Source organism: Hevea brasiliensis, chromosome 4, assembly GCF_030052815.1.
Source record: "Hevea brasiliensis isolate MT/VB/25A 57/8 chromosome 4, ASM3005281v1, whole genome shotgun sequence".
Classification (NCBI taxonomy): Eukaryota; Viridiplantae; Streptophyta; class Magnoliopsida; order Malpighiales; family Euphorbiaceae; genus Hevea; species Hevea brasiliensis.
This window is the reverse complement of record NC_079496.1, coordinates 16,976,715-17,000,517: the sequence shown is the minus strand read 5'-3', so window position 1 is coordinate 17,000,517 and position 23,803 is coordinate 16,976,715. Positions and strand designations below refer to the sequence as shown.

Sequence of the window (23,803 nt, the reverse complement as noted above, 5' to 3'; positions counted from 1 at the left end):
AAATCAAGCTTTGAACAAGAGCTTTCATGGAGTTTTTTTCTTCTCTCTCTCTCTCTCAACGTTTCTGCAGCCCAAAGATGAAGATGGTTGTCCACTTTTTCCAATTTTTATCTCCTTTTATTCATATTTAAGTAATTTATAATGATGTGTCAAAATTTGGTTGGGTGAAAATATTTTAATTGCATCATGCTCATGTCATAAATATGACTTTTATTTCATTTTCTTTTCTTTTCTTTTCTACTCATTTTCAATTTAATTTTTAACAATATTTATTCATATTTTATGTCATATTAATTATTTACTCAACTGGACAAGTCGGCCAAAAATCACCTCTGAAGGCGAAATGACCAAAATGCCCTCCGTTTGGCTTAACGGGTCAAAATTGTCTGTACCGATTGAAAAATTTTTCTAAATATTTTCTTGGCATTGTAATGCCATAGGAACCTCAATGACCATTCTCTGGAGTCCCAAAAATTATTTTATAATTTTTTTCCTAGGTCTAGGGCTCCTCGTTGCGAGAACCGCAACTTACCTCTGGTTACCCATCGCTTGGGCACTGGCTCTTTTGACTTAACTGTATTTTATTTCTAAATTTTTACTAAATTTTTCTCATTAATATTTGAGTTAATTTTGGTTTCTCACTTAAGTTTAAATATTTTTCTGGACGTTCTAGCTGTCCGGACCGACACCAGTCATCAGAACAGTAGAATGTACGGAGTTGCTACCGAGAGGGTGTTATAATTTATAACCCACGACTTTTGCAGCACTATCAAAAATTTGGATTAGCAATTAATCGAATCGATTGTTAATCCATTAAAATCAGTTACTAATCGGTTTAGCAACCAATTAGTTGCTAAACATAATCAGTTTCAAAAAAAATTAGTGCTTTTAATTTTTATAATTTTTTAATTATTTTGTAAATCGGTTACTATTTGTAACTAATTTAATAATCAAAAAATCGACTGCTAATTTTTAAAAATTATAAAAAAAATTGAATTTCCAAATAAAAAATAAAAATTTCAAATAAAATTTTTTTAAAAAAAATTACTAAAATAATAAAATATTAATGAAAAATTAGTACTAAAAAATTAATATAAAAATATTATAAAAAATTACTAATAATAACTATTAACAAAAATATCAACAAAAAAAATTAAATATAAAAAGATATTCATAAGATAAATTACTAAAAAAAATTACACATATATATTATAACAAAAAATTACTAAAAATTAATACCACAAATAATTTACTAATAAAAAATATATTTGTATAAAAACTTTTATTTTACGCTAAAGTAAAAATAAATTAAATAAAAAAAAAAGAGAAAGAAAAATGTAATGAAAAAGAAAAACATGAGAAAAAAAAAACATAAAGAAGAAAATATGTGAGAAATAAATAGAAGATGAAGAAGAAAATATATGAGGAAGAAAAAGATAATAAAAAAATAGATTAGAAAAGAAAAAAAGATGAATAAAATACATGAGAATAAAAAAGGATGATGAAAAAATGAGAGAAAATAGAAGAAAGAGAAAAAAAAAACAATAGGGAAAGAAAATAAATAGTAGTTTATATAAGCAAATTAATAATCGATTGTCGGTTGCTATTTTTTAAAAAAATTGAGCAAGACATTTTGGGGGAAAAACTTTTGCAATCAATTGGCAATCGATTATAAAAAAAATCAATTGCTGATAGCAACTAATAAAGAATCTGTTGCAAATAACAACCGATTTTAGCAATCAATTGTAAATGATTACTAATACTAAAATAATTATTTAACTTAGCTATTGAATTTCTAAATTGATTGCTATTGTAACAAATTTTAATCGGTTATTAATCATATATTTAAGGTTTTATTAATATCGATTAGCAATCGATTTGGTAACCAATTATAAATCGGCTACTATTAGCGACTAATTTATCGATCAAATTTTTAATCGGTGTTAAATTTTTAAAAATAACTATTTTACTAAAAAAATGAAAATCATAAATCGATGATAAAATTAATTGTTAAAATCAATTGTAAAACTGATTGTTAAAATCGATTGTAAAACTGATTATTTTTTTTATAGTGCAGTTAGAAATTATGACCTTATATCCAACTTATAAACTAAGAAAACTCCAAGCGCGCACACGCTCACACATTTTTGGAATGCTCATATGTTGGAAGGATTTCATTATTTTTTTTTTATAGTGTAGTTAGAAATTATGACCTTATGTCCAACTTATAAACTAAGAAAACTCCATGTGCGCACACGCCCACACATTTTTGGAATGCTCATTTGGAAGGATTCCATTATTATTATTATTATTATTATTATTATTATTATTATTATTATTATTTTTTATAGTGCAGTTAGAAATTATGACCTTATGTCCAACTTATAAACTAAGAAAATTCTATGCCCGCACACGCCCACATATTTTTGGAATGCTCATATGTTGGAAGGATTCCATTTTTTTTTTTATAGTGCAGTTAGAAATTATGACCTTATGTCCAACTTATAAACTAAGAAAACTCCATGCGCGCACATGCCCACACATTTTTGGAATGCCCATATGTTGGAAGGATTCCATTATTATTATTTTTTTATAGTGCAGTTAGAAATTATTTTTATAGTGCAGTTAAAAATTATGACCTTATGTCCAACTTATAAACTAAGAAAACTCCATGCGCGCACACGCCTACACATTTTTGGAATGCTCTATGTTGGAAGGATTTCATTATTATTTTTTTTTTATAGTGCAGTTAGAAATTATGACCTTATGTCCAACTTATAAACTAAGAAAACTCCATGCGCGCACACGCTTACACAATTTTGGAATGCTCATATGTTAGAAGGATTTCATTATTATTATTTTTTTATAGTGCAGTTATAAATTATGACCTTATGTCCAACTTATAAACTAAGAAAACTTTATGCGCGCACACGCCCACACATTTTTGGAATGCTCATATGTTGGAAGGATTCCATTATTATTTTTTTTATAATACAGTTAAAAATTATGACATTATGTCCAACTTATAAACTAAGAAAACTCCATGCGCACACACGCCCACACATTTTTGGAATGCTCGTGTTGGAAGGATTCCATCTGATACGTGTTTGTCGAATGTTGTAATTACCATATGATTATCACCAATTGATTTATGGCTCCCGTGTTAGAGGCAATGAATGATATGGTACATACTTTCACTTGAAAGGTTCATGCAATGTCAAGGAAGGATGCTTAGTAAGGACGCTCACTGCAATGCAACGTGTTTGGGTCTTCCAAATTAAAAATGTGTTAAACTGAGAATAATTTAGTTTGCATTAACATTATTATGTGAAGAGTACAAAATCAAGCATTGCAAAGATGTTTTTAAAGCCTTCTTACATATTTTTAGTGATTATAAGCCTTTTCATATTTTAGCGTCGATTCAGTTTTAAAAAATGTATCGAGACCATTAAAATATAGTACTCTCTCTTTTATTAAAAGGTGAGTCCTTCATATAATGTGTTGAGTGAATCCCATATGATCATGAGAAATGATGCATGTGTACCTAATAATTTCTCTATTACAGTGACAAATTTACCGATACAAATAAGTAAGTAAATTTATAAATAAATAAAAATAATCTTAATTTTTAAATTATTTATAATATTACAAATTTTAATGTCAAAATATATTATTAATAAGATGAAATTAAAAAAAATTAAAAATATAAGAATGTATTATAAAATAATTACAATAAAAGGAAAAATAGAATTTTCTTTTTATATTACAATTCTATTTGAATTTGACAAAGGAAAAATAATAGTAAATTATGTATTGGGATGATCAAAATTTTGATTGGGAATTTTATTTCATTTTTTCTACTTAACAATCGCTTGTAATTTATTTCTTTGTTTCATTTTAAATGCATTTTAAGATTTTTTTATAAAATTAAGAAAATAATTGGATGGTTTTATTTTTATAGAAAAATTAATAATTGATTAAAATATTTAATATTTAATCAAAATAAAAAATTAAAAAAAATACATTGAAAACAACAATAAACAAAAATAAAATTAAAAAAAATAATTAATATTTTTTAATTTTTCAAAAAATAAATAAAGTGAAATAAAAATTTTTTTACACATCACTTAAAATGAGAGAAAAATAGTTTTAAATAACAGATATATTATTAATAATTTTATAATTTAATATTATATAAAATTTCAAGAGCAATAAAATATATTTAAAATTAAATTAAATTAAATTAAAATTTTATAATAAATTAAATTAAGCTTATATAAAAATATGAATGAATCGAATTTAATTTATGAACTGAAGAAAGAACGCGATGTAATGTAAGGTGAAAAAAAGTAAATAATGAAATGATGGGCCATGTTCTGAAACCTTAATCAATTAACAGAAAATGTAAGAAGAAGAAAGCTCTAGAGATCAAATAGAATAGAGGATCTCTCCTCGTACTGTAAACGCAACTCAACTACACAGCCACACAGGTATGGCTGATCGTTACTTCCCTAACGAAATGCCACCCTATCTACCAGAAACTACAACAGCAGCTTCGGACGAAGCTGTAACCGAAACAAGCAAAGACTTCCTCGCGAAACTCCTTTCTCTTCCCTACTATACGCTTTCTGAGAGACTCAAAACATCAGCCTTGGAGCTCAAACGCATGGTATTGCTTCTGTTTCTATCCAAGTTGTACAAAAACCTGTGGCTCTGCGCTTTTTAACCTCTAATTCTGTGATGTTTCATAGTTATACACATGCCCATCAAGTGTTTGTGCTTTTGCTTCAGGTGGTGATGGAGACATGGGGATTGAGTGGCAAGCGCGTGCATGACTATACTATTTACACGGGAGCACTAGGGACTGCTTACTTGCTCTTTAAAGCTTACCAGGCTACCAACAATGAAAATGATCTTAAATTGTGCTCTGAAATTGTCAAGGCTTGTGATTCTGCTTCTAGAGATTCTGGGTAATATCTCTATCCCTTTCTTTCTTCTTGTTTGCGCATATGCGTGTGCCTTTGTTATCTTTTCTGAAATAGCAGCAGATGTGAGAAATTTTTGGTTCAGAAATTTTGTATTTTTGCATGTTTGAACTTTGAATTGCTAGAGTTATCTGTTAGTTAAGATCCTGCACACATTTATGGACTCAATTCTGCACCTAGTCAATTCTGTTGACATGAGGTGTTCAATTTGCTTCTATTGAATGGAACCTTGCCCTATTTGTGGGCTATATGGCTACTGCAAGCATTGAGCATCCTGAAAAATGACTGAAGAAGGTTTAGTAGACGGTTTAGGGAACTGCTCCTATTAGATAGAATTCTTCTTCTGACTTCTTGTTTGATCTTGGCATAGGTTGCGGCTCCGAGTGATAATGCAATATAGCCCAATTGTATTATTGGATGACATGTTAGATCGCTCAATTTAGTTGAGATATCAATCTGATTGCAAGTAAATTTCAAGCCATCATTTTTTATCAACTAAAGTTGTTCTGCATAATATGAAACTTTTTAAATGCTTTGGCGGTTGGCACCCAATTGTAATTCAGACACAGTTTCTGCCCATAATATATGAAACAGAATGGCTGAACTAGGGTTGTTATGTAGAACTGAAACTAATTGAAGTTATACACTTATTGGTGATTTTGATCACCAAATACCAGTCAGTGGAAGAAATAATCTAAACTGATTAAAAATGCTTATGCAACATCCATGAACTTCAGGCGTGTGACATTTATATGCGGGCATGCTGGTGTTTGTGCTCTTGGTGCTGTTGTTGCAAAGCATGCTGGTGATGAAAGGCTACTAGATCGCTACTTAACACAGTTTAAAGAGGTACCCATCTTCAGGACTTGTACATTTTGGATCATGTTTGTTGAAGTCAATTCACAGATACTTGGTTACTCTTGACAGAAGATCAAACTTCCTAGTGATTTGCCATATGAGTTGTTGTACGGGAGAGCAGGGTTCTTGTGGGCCTGTTCATTTCTCAACAAGCATATTGGTAAAGAAACCATATCTACTGCCCGCAGAGTAAGGCATTTTATGTTAGATACCTTCTCAATTTAATTAATCTTGTTGAAGAGAATGAACCATCTGTTAATATTTCTTTGAAACTTTTGTAGAGAGCAGTTGTGGAGGAAATAATTAAGGCTGGGAAAAGATTGGCACACAGAGACAAATGCCCATTGATGTATGAATGGCATGGAAAAAAGTACTGGGGTGCTGCCCATGGATTGGCTGGGATCATGCATGTTTTGATGGACATGGAACTGAAACCGAATGAAATAGAGGATGTCAAGGGTACACTACGCTACATGATTAAAAACCGTTTTCCCAGTGGTAATTATCCTTCAAGTGAAGGAAGTGAATCCGATCGTCTCGTGCATTGGTGTCATGGTGCTCCTGGGGTTGCTCTTACCCTTGTGAAAGCGGCTGAGGTAATCATTTTAATGTGTGTGTGTGTGTGTGTGCGCGCGCGCCAAAGTAGTAAACTGTAACACAGATTTCAGTTAAGCATTAAGCATTTTGTGAGGGGGCTTCTGCTAGGAAAAGGAAACATTTGGATTATATCTGACATGCTGATTATCTTTGAAACAATGCAATTCTTTTTCTTCTAATGCCCAGAAAAAAAAAAGGGAGATTCAAGAAGTTGCAGTTCCATTTTATGGATGGCTGTCCAGTTTTTGCATAAATAAAGTCAGACTAAGCAATGATTCCTGGCCTTATTTCTTATCCAAGACAATGTCAATACCTCTCCTCATGGTAATTTTTTTTACTCCATGTTTGAATTGCTCAGGTTTTTGGAGACCATGAGTTTTTGCAAGCTGCTCTCGATGCAGGGGAGGTGGTTTGGAACCGGGGTCTCCTCAAGCGAGTTGGCATGTGTCATGGCATCAGTGGAAATACCTACGTTTTTCTGTCACTATACCGATTAACTGGTAATGTGGAGTATTTATACAGAGCTAGAGCATTTGCATGCTTTCTACATGATAGAGCACGAAAACTTATATCAGAGGGGAAGATGCATGGAGGTGATCGACCCTATTCCCTATTTGAGGGTGTTGGAGGAATGGCTTATCTCTTTTTTGACATGATTGAACCATCTGAAGCCAGGTTTCCTGCTTATGAACTTTAATCCTGCAACTCAACAGTTAATGAGAAAGTAGATGTGAATATTCCTTTAGTTTATGAAACTTGATGCTGTTTGTATAAATTTTCAAAGATTTAGCTTCTTGAAAATTTTGCTCTAGCATTTTAATTTACTTATTTGCATGAGCATATTGTTGAGATATGTGACTGCGATTATGCGAAGGGAATAAATAAATAAATGAAACTCACATTGGAAGGATGGAAGCTAAATGAGAAATATCTAAGTCAAAGGACCCGATAGAACATTTATTTTAAGATTTTGGATTGATTATGGTGTTAAGTTCATATACATGGATCTCGCATGGGACTTGAGCTTCCTTGCATTGCAACATAAAAAGTTTAATTTCTCAACCTTACTTTCTGTCTATGCTCATGAATCATTCTTCTGTTTAGGAAAGAAATGCCTTATGTTGATTCCAATCTTCCTAATTTGTATGTTAAACAAGTGTAATGTAACCACCGTTTAGTGTAGGATTAATGTTAAAAGTTGCATTTGGGGCTATAAAATGCTTACTTTTAAATGGCTACAAAATATTTTCATTTCTTAAAGAGTTATATTTGCACTTCGGAACAAGGATGAGTGATTTTATTGTTAAAAAAGTTACAAACAGGTCATCTACTTCTACAAGAGAATTGTTTACAGAAACATCAAAACGAATCGAAGCTTCTCACACTCATAAAAAGGACTGAGCTCTGCACTAACATCATCCTCTCCCGTGGCAAAGATCAGTTGATAAGAACTTGAAGCTTCTCATCAATTAAGCCAAACCAACGAGTTTCTCGCTAATCTCCCATACTTTACGAGCCTTGTCTGCATCACTAGCTTCTTGGGATAACTGGTTCTCAAATGAAGCAGAGGCCTTGTTCCAGCTCCAGTATACACCTGATTTTGCCAAGCTTGGATCGCTCACGACCTAAAGCAAGAAAGTAACAGATTATGTATATTGCATGATATGAGAATATTTTGATGTGTGGCTCTCCCTTCTTTACCTGAGCAAGCCTTTTTCCGGCTTCATCTTCGGAGACAAAACCCTTGGTGATATACTTCTGGAACGGAGGGAATAGAAGCCTGAACAAAGGAATGTGTTCCCTGAACAAGCCTGTTGTGGCAATGCAACCGGGATAAAGGGAAGCAAATGCGATGCCTGTTTCTTCATGGAAACGCCTGTGGAACTCTTGCATAGTGAGCATATTGCAGACTTTACTGTCCTTGTAGGCTTTGGCTCCATCGAATTCCCCACCATCGATCATGGAAGAACTGTTTAGCCCATTCAAGCCTCCTGCAAGCCCCCTCAAGTCTCCAAGATTGGCCTTTGGAGGTACATTCCCAGCCAAGGTATTTGTGTTCCCTGAAAATTACACAGCAGCACAACCACATTTAGCCAAAGTGAAGAGATGCACATTACAGAAGATGAATATATTGACAAGAAACGTATTTTATACCAGTAATTGAGCCAACAATTATGAGTCTCTTTGATGGGTAATCAGATTTATTGAGATCATCAAGCAGCAAACGAGAAAGAAGGAAGTGACCAAGATGGTTAGTTCCGACACTAAGTTCGAATCCTTCAGCAGTGAAAGTAGGATCCTTGGCTGTTGGCAGGTAAACAGCAGCATTGCAAACCAGAACATCAAGTGGCCTTCCTGATCGCCTGAAGTTATCAACAAATTGGCGGACACTGTCAAGGGAAGCAAGGTCCAAGTGCATAATGGTGTAGTTTTCCTTGGCAATTCCAGCAGATTTGGCAGCTCTTTCTGCCTTGAGGAAGTCCCTGCAGGCCATAATTACGTGCCATTTTCCAGTTTCAGCTAAGGCCTTAGCTGTGGCTAGACCCAATCCAGAAGAGGCACCAGTTATCACAACACTGCCCTTCCTTAGGGTTTTCTTGCCCTCCGGGACAGCCCTGTTGACTGCTGGACTTGCTGTAGCCATTGTCTGGGCTCTTACAGCCCCAACTCTTTGGTTTGACTCCCTCTGCCAGTAATTAATAAATAAATAAATCCCTTATTTGAATTTAAGCTTTTAGGCTTTAGTTAATCACCAATTAAGCTTTTAGTGTAGCGTGTTATGCAATAATGATTTTAGTAATCTAGTCTTTACCTTGGACCTCGGTGCAGAAGAGCTGAAGTCAGCTTTGAGATGGTCTGAGAGTGAAACTCCAAATAAACTTGAGTCCTTGAAAGAAGCATTAGATTTAGCCTGCATGCATTAAACAACCACAAAAATCAATACCAAAAGCTTCTTCAATTAATGCACCAAGTCAATCATGGTTAGTCCAGAGGAAACCAAAGAAGCCACAGGAAGAAAAAACGAAGTATCAAACCTCTTTGGGGACAACAAAACCAGAGGAAACCAAAGAAGCAGCCTGAAGAGCCATTATAACTGGCAAAGAACTCTGAATTGGGGCGTGAGTGTGAGATTCTTTCTGGTAAGTGGTGTCTGAAGTGAAGAAGAGAGTGTTTGAAAGAGATATCATATGATATGCATGTATATAGAGTGACGGTGATGTCTGTTTAGGACAAAGAAAAGGAGAAGGGTGGTCTTGGATATGAGAGGATAAGATAATTAGGAGTGCATGTGTCTGCCACATCACTTCAAAGCAACCAGTGAGAGAGTGAATTTTAGATTTCTGTGGCAGATTGTTGATAGATAAATTATGGAAAAATCAATGAGTTGCACAGTAAGGGATATTTGGGTCCGATTCCCAAAAAGCTCCAATCCTAGTGGATATGGGGTTGGGGTTTAAAAGGAGATGGGATGGTAACGTTTTGGATTATGGGATTAGGAAAGCACCGATTGAACCACGTTTACTTATAGGTGGGTTTGCACCGAAATTAATTTCGTCTATATTTTTAAAATTAAATAATTTAATTTTTTATTTATATTTTTATTAAAATTAAAAATCTTTTTATTTAATATTACCATTAATTTAAGTAAAGAATCAAATATATTTTTTATTTTATTAAAAAAATTTACTATTTAATTTATAAATTTATAATTTAATCTTATATTTTAAAAATTAAACTATTTAATTCTTTGCTTGGAAGTGGTGAAGTCTTCATAACTAAGGGGGTATTTGATTTGATAGTAAATTGTAGTGTTTGACAAGTTTAAACAAACTATTTTTAGTAATAGCTGATCTGATTTTATTTTTTATTTTGACCATATTATCCTTTTTTATTTAATTTGAAAATTAATATTATTAATATTTTTATTTTTTTATTTGTAATTTTAATATTTTAATTAATGTATTTCAACTTTGTTAAAATATTTTTTATTAATAACATAAAATATAAAATATTTATTTATATCAAAAAACTTAAAATTAATTATAAATTTTTCTATTAACAATAATAATTATTTTATTATTTTATCTATATTTTTAAAATTATTTAATTATCTTAAAAAATAATTATTTTCTTATTTCAATAATAAAATAAATGATATAATATAAAAGATTAATAATTATATATTTATTTAAATAATATAATATATTAATTTAATAATTATATATTTAATTTAATAATAAAATAAATAATATAATGTAATAAATTTATAATTTTATATTTATTTAAATAATAAAATAAATTATATGATATATACTCTTATTAGTCATTTCATATATTAACAGCAACAGCTAAATATAATTTTACCAAACACTTAATATAAAGCAATTTATCGATTATCATTATCGACTATCGATTATCGATTGTATTCATGATTAATCCAAACAGGCCCTAAGCAAAAATGAATTGAACAGATTCTAATGGTTGTAGATATCTCAAATTTATTTATTTTTTTCATAGCTTTATGAGAAGTTGAATTACACAAAACTAAATAAGTAAGTAATAGCACTAAGTCATCATGTTTGTCGTTTCTTTTTAGACAGAGGTTGGCATTCAATTATTTTGATATTAATAATTCTTTTTTTTTTCTTTTATTCAAATTATAACTAAAAAAAACTGATTTTATATTAATACATGAATTATAATAATTTTTTATAAATTGATATTAATTTATACAATTATATTTTAACTAAATTAAAACATATTAGTTTAATAGTGTTCAATTATCTGAATTATGCAATTTAATTAATTAAACAACTAAAAAATTGAGTAAAATTTAAACCACCGAAAACATCCCTTTGCGAAAAATAACATACTCTGACGTCAATCATTAAACTAAAACGAAGAGCAGCAGCTGCTAAGATTCAACCACACCATTTGACAAACAAATATAAAAGAATTTCATTTTAATTCAATAAGCTTTAGCCATACTCATAACTCTACAATTCCCGACATGAGAAATACATCGGTTGCTAAATTCAACGTGTATTTTTTTTTCCCTTTTTCTTTTTTTTTTTTTTTCTTGTTTAACAGATCTATAATTTTTCTGAATGCTCAATCGGACATCCATCTGCACTCAACATTCTAATGAGCAGAAGCACAAGGAAAGAACTGAACTCTCGCTAATATTACACATCTCACCAAATATCTCTGTACACAATTAACCAAATCTGACTGTACTGGCTTGCCAACCCGATGTACTCACCTTCCATTCCTTTTTTTCGCCCCTTAAATTCGAACTGGCAATCCAAAATTTTGGTAAGTTCTAATTTCTCCTCGAAGGCCAGCAGTTACGATCACCATACCATAGGCTGACATATTTTGGTTCATCCCATTTAAAAAATCCACACCATTGCAGGGGCTCCAGTTTCTGGCGGCTAAACGAAGTTTTTCCTCTGGCCATGTTGCTGAAATTCTATCAAAGAAGTAACCATTGGTTGCACTACAAATAATCCCATTCAGAGGACTATTTGTGCACCCACATAATGATTGTGAAGCCTCGTTACCACTTATTTCCTCAACAGGTGTAGGAGGGTGATTGGCAACAGACACCTCATCGAGATGGTTTTCAAGTCCAATCTGCTCCCCAGAATACACATCTTGTAGTCCCCATGAGTCATCCACACCAGGCCATGGGATGGCCACAGACACGTCTTGACAGTGGAAATGCTCGTACGAATGCGTGACTGTAGCCCCTTTGCTTCCGCAAGGTCGAGAATCAGACTCATGCTTCCACACATACACATACGAATCCTCACTAGCAGAGACTACATGTTTCCCATTTGCCGTGAGGGAGGCTGAGATTTGGCTGTTTGTGTTACGAAACCCTGTCACAAAATTATCAACATAACCTGTGAGAATGATACAATTACCATAACAATTTTGTCTTTCAGCATAGTGCACACTGTAAGATGTCATCTTAAAAAATCAACTCTGCAAAAATATTATCTGTAGAGTGGATCAAAACAAAAATGAATTGTGCTCTGCACAATTGTTATCATAATTCAATACCAATATTTGAATATGATATGCAATAAACTCAACTCAAGAGGATATGAAAAGCTTTCAGCTTTCCCCGATTGAATCACCAAGTGAAAATAAAGGAATCAATTCCACACTTTCAACCCCTAAATGATAAATTTAAATTCCATGAGGAAATTGTTCACCTTCAAGTTAACAAACTATCAAAACCTTCAAAAAAGACATTGGTATTCAAAATAGAATCACTTGGGAGTTGGGACACTTAGAGTTCATGGCAGTTCCTTTGCTTCTTCCTTTAACAACTATGTGAGGGAGAGGGGATTAAAAGGCTTCCTAGGTGCTGATGGGAGAAAAAAAAAAGGAATTTTGTTATCAAAGAATGGTTTCTTTTCACAGAAAGCTATTTTGAGGAGAATAGTGCCTTCTGAAGATCCTTTAGAAAACCTCCTGAGAAGAATTTTGGCAACTGATAATTTGAGAAGAAAAGGAATATGTTTAATAAATTGAAAGTTTTGTATCTAAAGGAGAATTTACGAAGCATTGCTTCCTCATTGTGATCAGACAACTCTTTCCTCGGCACATACCACTTTAGGGATCATTTGGAAATATAGAGGACTAAAAAAAGTGCACAATGCCACTCCTTGAATAATTCGGGGAAAATGAATTTGAGTACTTTTGAGAATGTTGTAATGCTGTCAAAGAAGTGTGTGTAGCTTTTTCTTCATGAAATTGGTCTTGACTCTCGATGGCTTTGCAAAATAAATTTTGTTACAAGATTTTCTGATGATTATATACTCCATCTAACAGCTCATTAACCATAAATTTAAATTTGCTTCAAGATCCAAATACTGTAACCAGGAACCTGTCCAATGCCTCAAGTGGAACATGGAACATGGCACAATGGGATTTTGTTCACAATTATGAGACAGAGTTTCGTAACAAACTTGTGTCCTAAGGTAAAACTAGAGTTTTTTTAACGGTATGAACAAATTGACTCCTCCCCATCAGTCTCACCCCCTACAGGATAAGCAGTCAGATAGGATAAACTACTAACTGGAATTTTAAAAAATAGATTTTGCTCAGCTCATCCAATCTTCCGATTTCATTACTCGAGCAACACTCCTTAAAAGAAGCCACAAAGGGAACAGAAATACATGAAATTAAACAAGTTGCCACATTTTTCAAGACTTTGCTATAATGGTGAAAGTGTATAAAATATAGGTGTTTTACCCATCATTATGCAAGGTGCAGCACGATATTAATTAGAACCATCTTAACCATTATAATTGAATATAAGCAAGACAGACATTGTTCAATAATATCTCAATATTAAAATAGTGCTGTAAAAAAATAACAATAAACTACAAATGCCTTTGGAAAAGCTGGCTGAAAGCAAGGGTGGCCACTTTAATTGGAATCACCTATCAAATTAAAAAGCAGTGAGTACCATTTTAATTCAATTACAGTATGTTGTCTGAATCAACTGAAGGTCAAAGCAGTAACCTAGAAAGTGCAACCATAAGATAAATAGGATATTGTAGTCAAGCATATGCTTTGCCTCCTAAGGTTCATGAATATAGGTGCCTCACTCAACTAAATGCACTTCAAGACAATTTGACACCATTTACCTCAAGGCAGTTTCACCTCAGTGTACGCTCCAGAATACGCCTTGAAAATACATTCTAAAAGAGTTTCAGAAGTTCCCTAGAGCGTAATTGGGATAGAGGTGAATTGAGATAATACTGTCCGATGTAATGAGATGATGGAAAAAATACACCTACAATCTGGCAAAAATTAATTTAGCACGTTGCCTTGGATGCCATTGAAAATAAAGAGTAGACACAAATAGCTTAATAGTTTCCTTCTATTTGAAGTCTGGTAAATACAGACAATGAAGGCGCTTAAAGTCCATTCACACTATAGGTGGTAACAAATGCTAATTTTGGCAGTTTCATATTCAGGTATTATTGACTTGATCAACAAAATCAGTTTTCAAAATAAAACCTTCAGGTATGGTTTCATTACATGTGGCTAGAAATAACAAGAAAAGAAACAATATGCCTCCATACCTTTGAACTTGTGAACCAAATCAACACCATCAATAACTCGGATTCGAGAATCTGCTGATGTGATGAGCACCTTTGATGAACTTCCCCACCCAAACTGTTTATAAAACTGATCAGAGATTAGAAAGGATCACATAAAGTAGTAACTTAGATATGGTACAGGTTATGCCTAACACACAAGGAGGGAAAAAAAAGAGAAGAAGAAAAGAAAGACAAGATAAACCAGATCACAATTTTTCTACTTTGAGTTATGCATACAAGCTTATAAGCTGAATGCAAAAGTGAAGTTACCTGGAATCCAGTGATTTTTTTGAGATGAGCTTTTTTCTTCTTATTCTGCAGATTAATTTGACATTTCATTTGCAACTTATTCTCTGAAAAAAAAAATGAGAAAAGGCAGTGAGTGGCACATCAACTTTAACAATGAAGAGAGAAAAAGTCTTATCAAATTGTACCAGATGTACTGTATAAACGGCAGCTTCCCTTGTATGAGCCAACAAGTGCACCCTTCAACAGCCAATAAAAATTCTTTAGCTACAAATAATGCCTTTTGCACATTCTAGATAGCACATTAACATATTAGCAATTGCAACCAACCTGGCCATCTGGAGTATAGCAAGCAGCAGTGACCATCTCATGCAGATCATTCCAATCGACAACTTGATGATCAGGAATGCTCCATATGCGAACCCTTGCATCTAGGGACCCACTAATGAAGTATCTATCATCAACAGGATTAAACTGGATGCAAGTTACTGTGCCATGGAAAATCAAATAAATAGTATGATTAGCAGAACCAAATATGAACAGAGATGATAAAGGAAAGTCTAGACTAAAGAAAATAAGGGGAAAAGAGGTCCCATTAAGATGTTAAACCCATTTAGAATTTTATCATCCTAAACAGCAAATGAAGCTTTACACAATGCAGTGAATGGCTATATTTCAAGTTCATCAGTGCTTTAAGAGACGGGGCCACCTTTCGGAAAAGGGCCAAATTATATCAGCAACGTTTTATTTAGCGGGCAATAAAATCATTAGCTATACAAAGAAGAAGAGGACAGGGAAGCATCAGACGGCGTGGGCAAAAAATACTAACCGTAATCACTGTGAGAGAATATTTTCAAACAAGTCTTGCTAGACAAGTGCCAGAGACGCACTGTTTTGTCCATTGAAGAAGAAAGGAGGTGCTGTTAAAACAAAGAAATCAAAATTATTAGGATATTTGGCAAGAATACACTATTATGTTAGTTTGTGATTCTTCAAGTGGTCACTCATGCACATATCTTCAGGTTCAAGATTCCACAACCAAAATTTAAAAGAAATGAATAAAAATCTACCTCAACCCCTCTGAAAAATTTAAAAGTACCATGGAGAAGCCCTACTTTTGCAATCATCTAGTGTGTTTGGATAATGTCATAATGAGAAACGCAAATACACTTTTTTTAATCCATTTTTCTCCAACTGGATTCAAACTTGAAAACTCAGTCATGGAGATAACTTCAATACGACTTATGCTTTTTTAAGGTAAACTCAGTTAACTGTTGTTCTTACTCTATTTTTCTCTAAACTTGAGATTGTGAAATGTTAGATTATATAAATTGATGCCTAGAAGTACTTCATCTTCCGGTTTCTCATTCTTACAAAGAGCAAACAACTTTAATGAACAACTGCTATTAGATAATTTGTGGTCCAATTGGCCAGGCAAACGGCACACAAAGAAGAAAAGGATAGATGGGAAATGGCTTAATTATACCTATGTCAGTAGTATGTCAAACCTATCTGGTCTATTTATGACGTCTTACAATATGTTACAAAGATCCATCTGTGTGGACACCCATCCATTATATGTCTGAAAATCTCTCCTAAAATACCATAAATAGAGAAAGAAACTGGAAAAAAAAGTACTTCCCCTAAGCTGCAACACATGAACCGAGGAAATTTGTTTAGATGGCTCAATATAACAAAATAATAATAATAATAATAAATCAGACAATAACAAGACAAAATGTGAATAGAAACAGCTGAATCAATTTAACAAACTATGTATTTCACATTACAGTGCATGAAAAGTGAATAAACAAACAGCAGTGCTTAAAGAGTGAAAAACAAAAATCAAAGCATCCACCATAAATATGTGCTCTGAAGGAAAAGGAATAGTAACCAACCTGAGAATTGGACCATGAAAGGTCAAGCACATCATCTAGATGTCCTTGGAATGAACAAATGGGTTTATCTGTAAGTGCAAACACAGTCTCTGGCTCAACAATGCGGTCCAAGCTCAAAGATTTTCTACTTATAGATGTCCTCCCTCTCCTCCTCTTCTCGTGATGACCATCTGCTGTTGGTGACAACAAAGAAGGTTCAGGTGACAAATTTGCTGTCAACAAAAAGTTAAAATTCCCATCCTCTGGTTTATCATTCAACAGCTCCCCTTTTCTCTCCCCCTGGATAACTCGCCAAACGTGAATCACACGATCCTCACCAGCACTTGCTAGATGCCTACCATCTAAACTAAACTTAATACTCCATATAGATCCATTATGTGCCTGTATCTCCTGACTCTTGTAAAGTGAACTCAATTCTTTGAACGACTTCCCATATTGCCTTACCCTCACTTTCTCAGGCCCTTGAAATGACACGTCCTGGCTGTCATCTGTTGCAGAACTTGACCTCCTTCCTCCCTTGTCAGACCCAGTATCCCTCTCATCACTACTTCTTCTCTCTTTATTCCCCTTTACACTACTTGTCACACTCCTGATGCCCCTAAGCCAACTACCCTTCTTTTTCAACTTTGAAACACCGACTCCAACACCTCCATTGGTGTTGGAATCGAGATTTTCTCTGGTAGCATCTTCGACATTTTGCCTCCTCATCAATTCTTGCACGATTGGTGAATGCCCCACACAGATTTCAAACTCTTCCATCGTCAACTGCCTCCCAGTCCCCACTTCTTTCAACTTGTTCCACGTCCCATCTTCCCTTATCTCATTAACCACAAACTCTTTCCCATTATCCAGATTCTTAATGGTACACACTTGGGTTGCTGCTGCAGTATCAATGCCACCAACCCCATTACGATCCAATTCCTCCACAAGCTCTCCCAAACTGGTGTTTGAGCAACTTCCATTCAAATTACCATTTGAATTCGTGGAATCAGATCGATAGGCATCCATTTTCCTACCATATTTACCAGCAGGCGGCCTATTAGGGGAAAGAGCAGTAGCCTTGGAAGAAAAAACGTTGGTGGGTTTTTTGCTACCAAAAACAACAACATTATTGTTGTCGTTGTTTTTTTCACAATTGGAGTTACAGTTATTTACATTCATTAAATCATGTGAAAGAATCCGAGGAGAATAAACGGATAAAAGAGAAGAAGAAGAATACGAATTAAAATCAACATTACACTTGTCATCACCACCGTTCCGATCCGTTCTCGAACCGGCACCGTCTGATTTCGACCGGACGATGCCTCCAGAAGTACTGGGACCGGCTCCTTCCCGACTCAAGTGATCCGATGAGACGGAGCGGTTAAAGTTGAAATCTCCCTCGGGTTTGGCCCGGGACAGAGAAAGGTCGGAGCTAAGGCCCATCTGATGGAGCAAGCGTTGGCGACGCTCCGACACCGAAGCGGGCTCAGAGATCCAAACATCGTACTTGGATACACCCAAGGGGAATTTAGGAAGCGGAAATGGGTGGTCAACAATATTACCGGGGGAGTTGGAACTGGAATTGGAGTGGGTCGGGTTGCGGTCGGGATCGGAGTCGGAGTTGGAAACGGAGCAGGAACAAGACGAAGAAGCAATGCGATCAAGGGACTCGTAGAAATGCTCGTCTTCTTCTTCTTCTTCTTCTTCTTCTTCTTCTTCTTGGGCTGCGTCCTTATGGGAGTTGTGGGTGTTGCTGCTCATCTCTGAGTGGTCATTGGAAAAGGAGAAGAGAAAAGGGAGAAGATATTGGAAGTGGTTAAGTTCGGTAAGAAGCAGTGTAGTTATTTCGGTATTTGAGAAGAAGGATGTATGTATTTTGTTATGGAGAGTGCGTTAAGGTGCGATCTGTGGGGGATTGGGGAGATCGGAGAGAAGACAGATCCAATGAGAGAGAGAGATAGAAAGGAGGGAACAAAGTCCGATGTGCTGCGGGAGAGGTCTCTGAGCTCCGTGTGTGTTGAGAGAGAGACAGAGTCCGGTGATATTTATGTGTGTAAATTTGTGCGCCTGGAGAAGCGAGAGAGAAGGAGAGTGTTTTTCTGTTTGGACCTTTTTTTTTTCTTCTTCTTCTTCTTATTATTATTATTATTTATGAATTATTATTTTTATTATTATTATTTGAAAACATAAGGTTCTTTCCGCCTTCCAATTATTTTTTTTTTATAGAAATTTTTTAGCACACGGGTGAAACATATACGGAAGACACCCTTAATTAAAATAATAGTAATTTTAATTAAATATATTAATTCATATATATATCACATACACACGTAAATCAAGCGATATTAAATATATTAAAACTACCACAATACATTATAGTACCTTTTCAATTATTAATAAGGGCGATTATTATAAAATTTATTTTATACAAAAATTTTATAATTATTAATTAAGTATTTATAAAATAATATATTCAATTTTGTTAGTGTTGAGAGGTTTATTATAAGATTAAATGCTCCCAATAGAAATTTTTTCTATTTACAATGATTAAACATTTCATTTTAATTAAAAAATATAAATTTTTTTTTACCATTCGTATGAACTCTATTACTTGCATATCTAATTTATTGATAAAGAAGAACAATAAAAACTATATTTATAACTTCTATATATTTTGTTAATTCTATAATATTTATTTAAAATAAATAGTTAAAAAAGTAATAATAAGCATCACAAAAGGTAGGTTTTTTTTTTTTTGGGTGAGACAGACACATTGAGCAAATAGTTCAAAGAAATTATATGAAATCAACCATTTTAAATTTTCAGTACATTCAATTAAAAAGAAAAATCAATATATTAAAAAAAAAAACAAAGAGAGAAGCATAAGATAGTTATGCTACCCTAACTTTAACCATTTTTACCTTAGCAATTACTAGGGAGGGAAAGTTCATTGCGTGTTTTCTCCTTAAAATCACTTTAGGTAAAAGTGAGAGTTGGGAGGTGGGCTTTTGGTTGAAGCAAGAAATTGAAGCCCATTTACGAGTAAAACTAATTGCCACAACAAAAGGTACGGCTGGAGAAAGTGAGTTATGTTCACCTACCATCTGTACTCCTCCTCCAGACACACATGCTGTCCGGCCCATTACTGTTAGGTGAAAGTGACCATTGATCTACTCTTCATCTACACTTTGTTGGGACCATCTTTATTATTGTCTCCCATATCTGCTTCACTATGGGCAGGTTGGTGATGTTCTTTTGAATTGCAAAGATAAAAAAGCTATCCATATGTGATTGTCATTGCCACTATGCTCAGGGTCCGCACTTAAATAATTTTATCGTCTCTGATTTAATCTATTTCATATGAATCTACTATTGAACTTAGAATTATTGAAAAGTGTCAAAAGTCAGTACAATTTAAGCTAATCATCTTCATTTAAGTAGAGATAATATTTAATCATCACGTTGATTGTCCATAATTTAACCCATTCCATAGAAATCTATCACTGAACTTAAGAATGATTTGAAAATATCGAAAGTGAGTACAATTTAAGTCAATTGACATTTTCATTCAAACATAGATAATATTTAATCATCAAATTGATATTAAAGACCTACCAGACCACCACATTCGATGGTAAAAAGGCAGGTGGTGTTGGTGTTCTCTCTTCTCTAACATTTATTTCATCCAAATCCGAAGAAAGATGGAGAGCCTTATAAATCTTTGCTCTTATAGGACCTTCCCTCTTTCCCTTTGTAGGTAAAGAATGCCTCATTTCTGATAGTTTAATGTATGAATTATTTATGTTATATAATCATGAGGGAGAGGTTTGGCATTTTATAGTTACCATTCAATAGAGTATGTGCAGAGCTTAGGAAGAGAAGCCTAAAGCCTTAAGACTTAGAGAATTGGACTGTCAACACAAATAGAAAGCAAAAGAACAAAAACAGACATGAGAAAAAAGTAAAAACAACACATTGTGTTGTTTTCTATGCTTAATCATCACATACTTTAATCATGTGCTCTTTGGAACTCCTCTTTATTTCCATGCCCACACCTACAACTTTAACTTTGTTTTGTTTTCTTTTGCCCTTTCTCTCATTCTTTCAATTTTTTTTACCTTTCATTTTCTTGTGATTGAAATTCAAATTTTGCCTTTTTCAATACATATTAATATATCACCAATGTAAAATTTAAAGACATTTCCCAATTCAATGTATAATCAAATGAAAGGTTATGAGTGGAAAAAATAATTATTATTTCATAAATTAATTGATGATTGATGCATATTTTATAACAGACCTAATCACAAAAATAAATCAAAACTTTGTGTTTTTGCAATATAATCAAAATGTTTAGATATTGATATAATTGGCTAAATTTTTAAATTTTACAAAAATTTTGTTGACCCCGTGTAGCTCAAAATGAGCATTGATTTTGATGATAACAAAACTCAAAGAGAATCTATCTAACTTAACCTTAAAGTGATGTGTAGATTCTTTGTCTTATGTATAAAGAACCTTTGAAGTTGTATCTAAGGAGAATGGATACTCAAAGGTATTTCAAGACAAATCCAAAAATGAGAAAAAGGCTATGGAAATCAAGACTCAAAGCAAAGGTATGAAAAGCATAGTGTTAGAGTCTTAGGTCTTGTGTGAAAAAGAATGGATGAGAATTTAGTCATATGGAGCTCAAAAGTGAAAATTTATTTTCTGATTACTTTTTCTCATCATGACCTTGAACACAACTATTGAAACATTTTTTAAAGGTCTAAATCATTTTGCATTGCAAGTTGAGACATGCAGCTGTTGACTTAGTTTCCTAACTGGTTTGCTAAAATTTTCGGTTTGCTAATGTGTTTGCTAAAAACATTAGTTTACTAACCAGTTTACTGACTGCTACTAAAATTTCATTAGTTCGCTAATTTATCAGAGCTGCTCAACTTCGCACAAAAGGACAAAATAACGGCTATTTTGTCTTGGGCGGTGTGTATAACGTTCCAAAAGGGTTTCAAACGGTCTAAAATGATTTGAGACTATAAATACACCTCCTTCACTTCATTTACACTTAATGAAAGCTTACATTTGAACTCCAACATTGATTTTTCAGTTATTGCTTTCATTCAAGAGCTTTAAAGATTTTGAGCTTCCATTGGCAAATCAACTCATCTCTTCTTTATAGTTTGATTTGTATTGAGTAAGAGTGAGTGTTGAAACATTGAATTGCATTCAAGAGAGGTTGTACAAGCACCTATTGAAGCTTGGGAGAGTTAGTGCTTGTAATTGCACTTGAGAAGGTTTCAAGCTACCTTGGTGTAAAAGCTTGGTGTTGAGAAATTGTAAAGGGCTTTTGGTCTCTTGCCTTCAAAAGAGCAAATAGTGGAGAGAAGACTCAAAGAGGGTTCTTTGAGAGAGTGGATGTAGGCTAGTTAAGCCGAACCACTATAAAAATCCTTGTGTTTGATCTCTTTATCCTTTACCCTTTTTACTTATGTGCAATTTTAAATTTTTCTTCATATACATGATATTGAATGTTGGTTAAATAGATTGAGTTGATAAATTTGTGGACATATTAAGTGATTTGAGAAATCAATTGTATATTGTATGGTGCATGCCTTGTTAGATATTGCCATATACATTGATTGAGGGTTAAATTGCATCTTAGGAACACATTGTTGAAGCTCATATTATTTTCATTACATATAGAGAAACACTTAGTTGAACATAGCCACAATTTTTCATTAGGCTACAAGCAAGGGCCGAAAAATTGTTAAAGTCCAATTCACCCCCCTCTTGGACTATTTTTGGGACAATAAATTGGTATCAGAGCCTGATTATCTTGCTTAGGGTATTACAACCTTAGAGTGATCCATAATGGCTAGTTCATCTAGTAATACTGCCGGTATACCTGCACCTTTAGTTGAAGGCTACTCAATCACTAGACCACCACTTTTCAATGGCACTAATTATTTATTTTAGAAAGTAAGAATGAGAAATTTCATACAATCTATAGATATTGATGCATGGAGAATTATTAAAAATGGTCCACATGTTCCTCAAAAGAATGGTCCAGGAACTACAAAGGTTCCAAAACTTGAAGATGAATATGATGACAATGATTGGAAGAAAATTTCTATAAATGCTAAAGCTATTAATATTTTGCATTGTTCACTTGACCTTAATGAATACAATCGTGTTTCAGGATGTCAATCTGCTAAGGAAATTTGGGATAAGCTTGAAGTGACTTATGAAGGAACTGATGTTGTTAAAGAGTCCAAAGCAAACCTTCTTATTCGAGATTATGAGCTGTTTGAAATGAGGCCAGGAGAATCAATTGCGGATATGAGTACAAGGTTTACTGATCTTGTAAATCTTCTCAAAGCGCTCGGTAAAAGATTTGAGGAAGCTGAACTTGTGAAGAAAATTCTTAGATCACTTCCAAAGTCTTGGGAAGCAAAGACAATGATTATCCAAGATACCAAAGATTTCAAAACATTCACCTATGATGAACTCATTGGTTCTCTCATTGCACATGAGATGGTATACAAGAAAGATGAAGTTGAAAATGAGCAAAAGAAGAAGAAAAGCATTGCTCTCAAGTCAAATAAGGATGAAGATAAGAAGAAAGGAGTTGCATTCAAAGTTGACTCAAGTGACAACTCAAGTGCTTCGAGTGAAGATGATGATGAAATGGCTATGCTTGCAAGAAAATTTAAAAGAGCTTTCAAGAAAGGAGGAAGCAAATACAAGAAATTCTTGAAAAAGTATACTCCCAAGGATAAACACTTCAGAGATTCAAAAGAAGAAATTGTATGTTATGAGTGTCACAAACCTGGACATATCAAGCCCAAATGCCCATTGCTCAAAAAGAAGAAAGGAAAAGAAGATAGGAGCAAGAAAGCTATGAAAGTAGTATGGAGCAACAGTGAAGAATCTTCAAATGATGAATCAAGTGACAAGGAGGCTGCTCTTCTTTGTATGATGGCACTTGAAGAGAAAGTCGAAAGTTCACAAAAGGAAGAAGAAAGTGACAATGAGGTAAACTCTTATGAATCTCCTAATGTAGAAGAACTTGAACTTGCATTTGCTAGAGTATATGATGAGTATAGAAATT

At 33.6% G+C, this 23,803-nt stretch overlaps 3 protein-coding genes across 5 annotated transcripts; 1 reads left to right on the top strand and 2 right to left on the bottom strand.

Moving 5' to 3' along the window:
* The first annotated feature begins 4,258 nt into the window (after positions 1-4,258).
* Positions 4,259-7,350, top strand: LOC110656966 (lanC-like protein GCR2). Of its 2 annotated transcripts, XM_058145461.1 has the most exons (7): positions 4,259-4,669; positions 4,792-4,970; positions 5,723-5,834; positions 5,913-6,032; positions 6,125-6,439; positions 6,627-6,698; positions 6,799-7,350. In XM_058145461.1, the coding sequence occupies exons 1-7, from the start codon at positions 4,493-4,495 to the stop codon at positions 7,135-7,137; spliced, it is 1,314 nt and encodes a 437-aa protein (XP_058001444.1). In that variant the 5' UTR covers positions 4,259-4,492; the 3' UTR covers positions 7,138-7,350. The 2 variants fall into 2 exon arrangements, with proteins under 2 accessions (XP_058001444.1, XP_021669676.2); XM_021813984.2 differs by lacking the exon at positions 6,627-6,698 and having other exon boundaries at positions 4,261-4,669.
* Positions 7,351-7,661: 311 nt separating this feature from the next.
* Positions 7,662-9,660, bottom strand: LOC110656957 (protochlorophyllide reductase, chloroplastic). The gene is made up of 5 exons (XM_058145460.1): positions 9,476-9,660; positions 9,253-9,351; positions 8,595-9,126; positions 8,142-8,500; positions 7,662-8,065 (listed from the first exon to the last, which is right to left on the bottom strand). Exons 1-5 carry the CDS (start codon positions 9,626-9,628, stop codon positions 7,910-7,912), a joined length of 1,299 nt encoding a protein of 432 aa, XP_058001443.1. The 5' UTR covers positions 9,629-9,660; the 3' UTR covers positions 7,662-7,909.
* A 1,714-nt stretch (positions 9,661-11,374) lies between these two features.
* LOC110657370 (uncharacterized) lies at positions 11,375-18,823 on the bottom strand. Of its 2 annotated transcripts, none has more exons than XM_058145459.1 (7): positions 16,711-18,823; positions 15,642-15,732; positions 15,143-15,300; positions 15,001-15,052; positions 14,837-14,919; positions 14,549-14,642; positions 11,375-12,325 (listed from the first exon to the last, which is right to left on the bottom strand). In XM_058145459.1, exons 1-7 carry the CDS (start codon positions 18,451-18,453, stop codon positions 11,727-11,729), a joined length of 2,820 nt encoding a protein of 939 aa, XP_058001442.1. In that variant the 5' UTR covers positions 18,454-18,823; the 3' UTR covers positions 11,375-11,726. The 2 variants fall into 2 exon arrangements, with proteins under 2 accessions (XP_058001442.1, XP_058001441.1); XM_058145458.1 differs by having other exon boundaries at positions 14,549-14,654; positions 16,711-18,817.
* Between the last annotated feature and the right edge of the window lie 4,980 nt (positions 18,824-23,803).

Bases quoted from the DNA above. Each gene is read 5' to 3' on its own strand.
- LOC110656966 (XM_058145461.1), top strand. From the start codon at position 4,493: ATGGCTGATCGTTACTTCCCTAACGAAATGCCACCCTATCTACCAGAA. The intron at 4,971-5,722 runs GTAATATCTCTA...CATGAACTTCAG, and splicing joins TCTGCTTCTAGAGATTCTGG to GCGTGTGACATTTATATGCG. The intron at 5,835-5,912 runs GTACCCATCTTC...TACTCTTGACAG, and splicing joins ACTTAACACAGTTTAAAGAG to AAGATCAAACTTCCTAGTGA.
- LOC110657370 (XM_058145458.1), bottom strand. From the start codon at position 18,453: ATGAGCAGCAACACCCACAACTCCCATAAGGACGCAGCCCAAGAAGAA. The intron at 15,733-16,710 runs GTTGGTTACTAT...TTGTTTTAACAG, and splicing joins TTTCATGGTCCAATTCTCAG to CACCTCCTTTCTTCTTCAAT. The intron at 15,301-15,641 runs GTTAGTATTTTT...TCCATGGCACAG, and splicing joins ATTCTCTCACAGTGATTACG to TAACTTGCATCCAGTTTAAT.
- LOC110656957 (XM_058145460.1), bottom strand. From the start codon at position 9,628: ATGATATCTCTTTCAAACACTCTCTTCTTCACTTCAGACACCACTTAC. The intron at 9,127-9,252 runs GTAAAGACTAGA...AATTACTGGCAG, and splicing joins CTTCTGCACCGAGGTCCAAG to AGGGAGTCAAACCAAAGAGT. The intron at 8,066-8,141 runs GTAAAGAAGGGA...TTCTTGCTTTAG, and splicing joins CCGGAAAAAGGCTTGCTCAG to GTCGTGAGCGATCCAAGCTT.